We start from the raw sequence: 9202 nt of genomic DNA on the forward strand, positions 1-9202 counted from the left end.
AATAAAACTCCTTTATATTCTTCACCCCTCCGCAAAGTCTAAAAGTAAGGAAGTATTTTGTTTGTGGTAATACATATTGCGAATCACTAAAAGTGGATCGTTAAAGAATCGGCCCTGGGAAAGAAACACTTGAATATATCTTGAAAATAACTAAGGCACAAAAGGGGCGATGCAATAATTGCATATTGAAATAAAGGAGCGATGCAATAATTGCACATTGACATAAAAATAAAACAAGTATTAAAAAGTCGGCCATAGTTCAGCGATGCGATTAAATCGCAATCGCAAATCACAGCGGAAGTGGTTATATATGAAGTGCTACCTCCATCTATTGTGATTTGCGATGGGCAGACCCGAAACAGATATACATTATGTTTAATAGTTCCGACGGGTCTACTTATCGCAAATTTTATGTACATTGGTTCCGCCGATTGCGATTTACGATTGTGGGCCGGACCTGAAACATATATACATTGTGTTTAAAAGTCCCGGCGGGTCCACAGAGCGATGGGACGGACCCGATAGGGTTATATGGGCGCAGTTAATGTTATTTGAAATCCGATATTGTGTTATCGCTTATCGGATGCAATAGAGGCATGTGGAGTGTGACCGCGGAGGAGCGATATTGCGATTGCGATAAAGGCGTATCTTGAAAACTATGCAAAGGCTTTGGAAAAGGCGGAAAAAGGTATGGTTACTCATTTTTATATGTATTTCTATTATAAAGGGTTATAATAGAAATAAGCGCCAATAGGAGGTTTATATGAGTTAAGTCCAAAGTAATAAGATTATGGGGCTTGGATATATATATATATATATATATAATCAAATGATTAATGAAGAGGGGTTATAAAGTCCCGATAGAAAAGAAAGACTGGGCTACATGTATATGGGTTCCGCCGATTGCGATATGCGATGGTCGGACCCGATATGGTATATACATTATGTTTAATACTTTGGTGCATCCATCATGTCGTCGATTGTTAAGGTTTGGGTTGATACACCATTTGAAAGCGCTAATTGCGATTTGCGATAGAAAGTCAATGGAGCATTGAGCAGGTGGACCCGATGGAATTATGAAACAGATTTAATTCTTTTTTAGTTCTGCGGTAAACCAAAGGTTGGCGTTAATTTCGTTGTATAAAGGAAAAATCAAGGTTAAAGCCAAATTCAAATAAAAGACAATTGGTCGAGTTTCTTGGTGTTTTGGCCAATTGAAATGTGCCCGATACATGTGTAATCCCAGGTTTACACAAGTCAAACATAGTTCATTATGGTAAAAGTGGATTAATCATTATTTAAGCATATATAGAAGAACTCAGCGACCGATTAACAGAGTAAGCCAACAGTTATCCTCATCTTCTAGTTCAGTTATTTCTGGTTATTTGATGTTCTTGGAGGTGTCTTTTACCCTCTGTAAAATTCTGTAATAGTTTTTACTTCATATAGTTAGAGAAGCAGTTAAATAATTTGGGCAGTTTCAGAAATCAACAACTGTTCCATAATGTATAAAAAGATGAAAATTTACAAAGAATGGGTTCGAATTTTGGAGAACCCGGAGATTAGGCCACTGTATTCTTGATATAACTGTTGATTAATGAAAGAATCAGAAGTTTCCATGAATTGTTGGGTATAATTTTGTAACCTTCCTTGTCATGTGTCATCTTGTGTTTTCTTCTTTCAAGTATAGTAATGAAGTTGTTGGTCTTTATTTGCTTATGTAGATAAAGTTAAAATTCCTTAAAAGAGTGCTCCTATACTTGAAGTTTTCACCTTCCTTTATAAGTTATAGATAATAGTTTCTGTGTAAGGCAACATATTATCTTTAACTTCTCCAAGGGTCGCAAATAGTAGTTTCTATGTTAAGCAGCATATTGTCTATGATTCAATTCTCATTTTCATAATTCTTCTAAGTGACGGATAGTAGGTTCTGTGTTAAGCAACATATTATCTTTAACTTCTCCTTCAAGCTTTCTTCATTCATCATTTATATCTAGCAACAAACAGCATTTTGAGATGTTCTTGTCATACATGTATTAAGGGTTAAAGACCAAGTTTTCTAGGTCCTTCATTCAAGAACACAACATATATCTAAGTTACAAATACGTGACAACAAACAATAATTATTAATGTCTTAAGCACAATTTCCCTACAGCCAGGAAATTGGTTTCTTAAGGTACAACACGCTCCAAGGATAATTTTACACCACAAAAATCAAACATATAACTAAAAAACCCTTGTTTGCTTCAAACCCTAAAATTGCATAAAAATGTTATAACTTAGCTCACAGCATCCTGGAGATGAAAATAAATTTGCACCATTCAAATTCCCATATTCTTCTTAACTGTCGTCATCTATCGTGGCACACTCTTAATTGTAATTGCGGCAAAATTTATGCATATGCATTCCTCTGCTTTGCTACAACGTCTGTTGTTGGATTTGAAACAAATTATGATGTCAACGTGTGTTTATGTTGATTTGGTTTGCATCGCAGTCGTCCCTATTTGTGTATCCTTGGAGGTAGTTGTCCCTATTTGTCCTTGGAGCGAATCGCCTGGATTTAGGAAATGAGTTGAGCACCGTTAAAAGGTCATTTCCCGTGAGTGGAATAAGTTACGACAGTGAAGTTAGAAACTGTTTGCGACCACCCATTGAGAATTGTTTGAAAATGTTGGCACAGGCGCTGTGACATTTCGCGAGGATGGAACTTATTTGTTTGGGATACCTCTAAACAATTTGCATGGTAATGTTATTTAAATATTTAGCTGCATTTACAGGTGTTTTTTTGAACCTAACCAAACATTAGGCGACGCGGTTTTCCACACATGTTCAAGAAGTTCGGATCACAAAACTTTTAAGTGACCAAAATCATTTTAAACTTTTAAGTGACAGAAATCATTTTAAAGCAAAGTGTGAAATAATCTTGAATCTTGGTAATGTTTAGAGATTTAATGTTTCATAAAATGTTATAGCTTCATATCTAAATTAAGATTAGCAATTGCTCCTAATGTTATAGCTTCAAATCTAAAGTAAGATTAGCTATAAGATACATTAAAAGAAATAAATATTATATAAAAAAATATTTTGGAAAAAACTTTATTTTCAAAGATTATATTTTTTTTTATAATTATTTAAAAATACATATAAAGAAATCAAGATATCTATATTATATATAATATTATTAAAAATATAAAAAAAGGAAATTAACAAAAGGAAAAACACATACATAAACCTAAACTAACCTTTATTAATATCATTCTACATTTTAAAAATATCCTTATACGTTTCATTTTTTTTCCTTGCACCATTTTACATTATAAAGTGTTGAATAAAATGTTAGCTCTATACAAAAAAACATCAATATTTCAATTTTAAATAAAAATAACAAATACACTTAACATACAATATACAAATCAAATGAATATTCCACATATACAAATGTCTAAATCATTATAAAAACATGACATATAAGTAATACACATATCTCATTCACATTCAATATAAATAAAAATGCAAATAAATGTATAAATAAAATGTAAATAAATTAATATACGACAAACCAAGCAGGTAGTAGGTTCAAAAAAAAAAAACCAAAACAGAGTTTTACACCAATGGAATATTTGTAATTCCGCCTAAACATGAAAAAAAATCCCAAAAACATATCTCTATCATATTGTGTTGTTATCGAGCAATGTTTCTAAAGGAAAAGATAGGTATCATTGTTTTATTTGTTTGCTTTCACAGATTTAGAGGTAGAACTAGAGATCCAAATCTCTGCCATTGCTCCATGATACATATTAATTAATAATTCGTGTATATATAGATATACATACCTTACGTGAAATTATGTTTTGAGGACCTTGCTTCCTTGGAAGTTGTAGTTTTTGCTACCTTACACAAAAAATTCTGACCCAAACTCTGTTTTATAAAATTCAATGCTAAAGCATCACATACTTCATCATATGGGTTATTAGACTGGTACTCAATTAACTCTTTAGCTCGAAGAAAAGTTAGTATTTTTATAACCCAAAATTCAAAATATTTACCAATAAACATAGGTGGTGGTAGCAGATCAAAGCTACACCAATCACCCTCGATCTCTCCTCCGTCTTCTGCTAGACTTCTAAGTTCCTCGGCTCCAGCCTAAACCTCTCTAAACATGACAACAATCTTTGCCTCTTCGTTGTGATTCCTTTTCTTAATCTGCTTCAATCGCATTTTGCGACACATGACTATTGTCTTTTTTCTGACTTATGGTTTCTTTCATGATTGTATGAGGCTATCTTCCATATCAAACATATATATATATATATATATATATATATATATACGCCCTCGTAAAGTACAATCTTCGCTTCACTCAAAAAACATCTGTTTTTTTTTTTTACAAGAACGGTTATGGATTGTATTAATGGGTCGGTCTGAATACCAATCTTCTGATTACAATAGGAGTGGGCACGATCCAATTGGATTCGTCCTTCTGAGATACTATGAGGTTTGCTTTCCACTTCCAGCTCCTTTTGGGATCAGCAATTGAGCTTATTTCTGCAATTTGCCCAAGTTTAAATATACAAACAAACAGCTTTAGAATTAAACAAAAAAACATATCTGCTGAAATGATTTAAGGAATTGGGACCCATGTTTCTTCCCCGTCTCTTTTCATTGCCCCGGCCGATAGATGTGCAGCTTTATTGGCTTCAAGATCTGCCTCTTTGTTATTGTCTCTCAGCACGTGAAAGTATTTCAGATTTTGGAACAGCTTCGCCATGCTTCTGATTCTTTGGATCAGCCTTGCTAGTCTTAAATCCCTTGGTGTAGAATTAGTCACCATGAGTTTTATGATCACTTCGGAATCCCCAAAAATATTAGCCTCCTTGATTTCCAGCTTCAAGAGCAGCTTGAGTCCTTGGTAGAGGGTATATGCCTCAGCTTGGATGTTGGAATTGATTCCTAGACCCCAGGCAAACTGGAGGATCGATGTACCATCAATGTTTTTAATAACTCCTCCTGCTCCAGCGTTGCCCGGATTACCTTTTGCTGCCCCGTCGAAGAAGAGGGAGTGCACCTTTTGCTTGAGGATCCAGTTTTGAAATTCCTCGCTATTTTTTCCCCTTATTTGCCATTCCTCAGGAGGAGCCATGCTTCTGATATTTTGGTGGAATTGCAGGTTCAAGGAGGTCCCCCAATCTCTGTCTAGCTGGCTGAGGTTTGAGTCGTCTTTTTGTTCTCCCAAACATTCTTTTAATTGAATCTTTACCTTGGCCACCACCGTCTTGGCATTATGCTGAATGCTTCTGAAGATTCTGCTGTTGCGCTCTAGCCATAGTTGCCAGTAGCAAATTTTAAGCAGTGATGCCCAGGCCGCTTTGATCACTTTATTTTTAGGAGAGGGTCCGGGATAGCAGATTTTCCAAGTGGCGAACAGATCTATTATGGAGGCAGGGAGCTCGAATCTGGGGTTCCAATAGTCCATCAGTTCTCTCCAGACCTGTATGGAGAACTTGCAATTGAGGACCAGATGCGTGGCACATTCCTCAGATTCTTTGCACAAGGAGCACCTAGATGGACTGTAGAAGCCACGCCTCTGGAGTTTGTCCTCAGTTAAAAATTTTCTGTGGCATAGAAGCCAACAAAAAATATCAATTTTTGGCAACGAAGAGATACCCCAGACAACCTTCCACGGGGCCGGGTCCGGAGGCACGTTTGGGATTGCAGCAAGGTGTGCATATCCCTGGGCAACAGAATAGCCGGCCGACTGATCGCCCCAGCCTCGCCTATCTTTCCTGCTGATGTGCGTGGGTGCTATCCCATTCAGAAGTTCGCGGAGGTGGATGGACTCTTGGTGGAGGTCTGAAGGCAGATCCGGCAGACTCCAGCCCGCCCATTGCGTTCCATTCCATGAGGATATGTCCCACAGTTTGATTTTTCCAATTGCCGTCAACCATTCTTTCAACGCTTTCACCTTTGGGCAGTCTCCTATGGGCTCACGATCCATGATACGATCATTCCATATGCTTATTTTTTTCCCATTTTCGGGAATCCAGTAGGCTTTGGATTGAATCAACGGGGCAACTTTGGAGCAGAGGCTGACGAAAGGCGTGGCTCCTTGAGGCGAAGGTCCATCTAAACATCTCAACCTCGTGCCTTTGAAGTATTTTCTCCAGAGTGTTGTCTGTGCCCAGCTTGGTTTAGGCGCAATTAATCTCCAGAGGAGCTTGGCTCCCATTGCTATGTTCTGCAGAGGGAGCTTCTTAAAATTGAGCCCACCCTCCATCTTAGGTTTGAGGACAGTCTCCCATTTAACCAGCGGGAATCTTCTCTCATTGTGTTTACCCCCTTTCCAAAAGAAATTTCTGATATATTGCTCCATTTTCTGGAGTATACCAATGGGCGCTAGAAGCACTGAGAACTGGTATAACGGGAGGCTGCTAAGGACGGCTTTAATGAGAACTGTTTTGCCTGCCATATTTAGCCAATTAATTCCCCATGCCTGGAGTTTGCTTTTAAATTTTTCTACCTGTGGAAACCAATCCCTGCTGTAGGCGCGCTTGAGGAAAATAGGTAGACCCAGATACTTGAACGATGTCCATTCTGAGGAGGTTGTAAATCCTAGGCATCTGGTGATGATATTGAGCAGAGAGGGCGGAGTGTTCCAGCAGTAAGTATGACACTTACCCTTGTTGAGGCTGCTTCCAGACTCCATACAATACTCATCAAGCGTCTCTTTAAATCTTCTGGCTGAATGGATCGAAGCTGCCCCAAGAAGCAGAGTATCATCTGCAAATAGGGCGTGGTTTATGTTTTGGACCCCCCTCGCTATGGATATCCCTGAGATCTCCTGCTCTTGCATTTTTTTGTTTAGGTGGAAACTGAGAACTGAAGCTTGAATAACAAACAGCAGAGGAGACATGGGACAACCTTGTCTTAGTCCTCTTGTAGCTTTAAAGAAACCTGCAGATCTACCGTTGACTAAAGGAGCGATCCATGGTTCCGAGATACAAGCCCGGATCCAATTGATAAATCTCACCCCAAAACCAAATTTTTTCAAAACATTCAAAAGAAAGCTATGATTAACTCGGTCAAAGGCATTTGCTAGATCCAGTTTGATAGCCATACCTTGTTCTTTGCGCTGCTGACTTGACAGAATTGCCTCTTGGACTAGTATGAAGTTGTCCACCAAATGCCTTCCATGGATGAAGCCTCCTTGGTTCTCTGGAATGATTTTAGGAAGAATATGCTTCAACCTGTTAGCAATAATTTTTGTGATCAGCTTGTAGCCAATGTTACACAGGGATATGGGGCGAAACCTATTGAAGGAGTTGGCTCCCTTTTCCTTGGGAATGAGAGCAAGGAAAGAGGAGTTAGTACTTCCTCCTAATTTATGGCAAGCCTGCGATTTTTGAACCATTTTATATAAATCTTTCCCCACTATGTGCCAACAGGATTGGAGAAAAGAGGCAGAAAAACCATCAGGGCCTGGGGATTTATCTGGGTCCATAGTATAGAGGGCACTTTTGACTTCTTCCATTGTGACTTTGTTTTCTAGATGATGATTCATCTCGGCAGATATTGAAGTGGGAACCCCGTCCAGCAAACAAAAATTCTGGTGTGTGTTTGTCTCTTCACTATACAGGCATTTGAAATGTTGATGGGCTGCATGTTTAATACTTGCAAAGTCTTTGTGTATGATAGCGGCTTCTTTAATTTCAGTTATGGAATTGAAACCTTTCATGGCTTCAGCTTGTTTGTAAAAAAAACAGGTATTTCTGTCCCCTGCCTTTAGCCAAAGACATCACGATTTGATCCTCCATGTTTCCTCTTCGGCCATGCATGTTTTATGGTATTGCTATTGGAGATGAACCTCTTTGTCTAAGATTTCTCTAGACATATATGCCTCTTCCGTGATCAGTTGATGGGCGTCAAGCTGACTTTGGATATTTTTCCTTTCAGCTGCTGGATTGGCAAGAGATTTGGCCCAACACTTTAGGACTGCTTTCAATCTCCTGAGTTTTTCTTCCCAAATATAAAATGGAGATCCGCTGACTGGTTGGGACCAGCTTTCTTTGACAATCTGCAAGAAGCTGGGTTCCTTGATCCACAAAGGACTAAACTTGAAGGGAATGGGGCCAAGGTCGGTGTGAGCTCGAAGGATTAGCTTGATTGGCTTATGGTCAGAGGTGCTACAGGGAAGAATGTGCATGCTAGCGTCTAGACCAAGCAAAAGAAAGGAGCTATGCACAAAGAATCTATCCAGCCTTGCTGCAATATGGCCAGGACCTATTCTTTTATTGGACCAAGTAAACTTACCTGAGACAGGCTTGATATCTAGCAGATCCCAGTCTTGGAGGAGATCCTCTACCCATTCCCTTGCCGGGTCTCGCACAATGCAGCCTCCTCGCTTTTCAGAAGAGTGCAGCGTGATGTTCAGGTCACCTGCTATGATGACATTTTCCAGATTGCCCAGATCTGCTTGCTGCCTTAAGGAGTCCCAACAGATCTTTTTTTCTCCAGCATTGACCGGTACATAAACGTTGAAAAGACAAAAGATTTCTTTTGTAATTAGATGTTGCATCTTTAACATCGCCCAGTGGATATTTGATGCCTCTGACACCAGCGAAAACCTGCTTTCATTCCAAAGAGTACCCAACCCTCCAGAGGCTCCTCGGGCTGAGACAGCTGTTGCATTACTCTTTTTCCAAAGTTTTTTGCTTACCTGAAGAAAATCTGACTCCTCCATCTTAGTCTCCTGGAGAAGGAGTATATCAGGGGCCTCTATTCTTATTAGATTTCATATAGCCTCTTCTTTGATTTTGTTGCCCATACCCCTACAGTTCCAGGAGATTATCTTCATTATTTACCTTTGCTCGGCTGGGCTCCCTTGGAGCCTTGATGCTGATTTCTTACCATCTTCGGCTTTTTTGCTAACAGCTTCTCCAAAGTTGGTTGACTGCCCTGTAGTTTATCTTTGTACGTTTCGTGCTCTCTTTTCTCCCGATCCGTTTTGCGCCCTCTTGTAGATCTCCTTACAGAGGATTGGGATTCTCCTATTTCTCCTTCCTCCTCCGAATCTTCTGATTCTTGATCCTCCTCCTCGACTACATCGGGGGTTCCTTTTGAGCTTTCTGTAGCTCCCGTGTCTTTAAAGTTGGGGGGTTGGGAACCTTTGTCTGGGGACACTGGCTTTTGAGCTACCACTTCGTGG

At 39.1% G+C, this 9202-nt stretch overlaps 1 protein-coding gene across 1 annotated transcript; it reads right to left on the bottom strand.

Moving 5' to 3' along the window:
* Nucleotides 1-7846: 7846 nt before the first annotated feature.
* LOC149200382 (uncharacterized) lies at nt 7847-8737 on the bottom strand. The gene has a single exon (XM_089400932.1). The coding sequence runs from the start codon at nt 8735-8737 to the stop codon at nt 7847-7849; it is 891 nt and encodes a 296-aa protein (XP_089257058.1).
* Between the last annotated feature and the right edge of the window lie 465 nt (nt 8738-9202).

This window comes from Pinus tabuliformis, chromosome 2_1, assembly GCF_031772625.1.
Source record: "Pinus tabuliformis cultivar Carrire ecotype Pingquan chromosome 2_1, CPIR1, whole genome shotgun sequence".
NCBI classification, from domain to species: domain Eukaryota; kingdom Viridiplantae; phylum Streptophyta; class Pinopsida; order Pinales; family Pinaceae; genus Pinus; species Pinus tabuliformis.

What these genes read in the sequence shown, in the direction of transcription:
- LOC149200382 (XM_089400932.1), bottom strand. Translation starts at nt 8,737, where the DNA reads ATGGAGGAGTCAGATTTTCTTCAGGTAAGCAAAAAACTTTGGAAAAAG.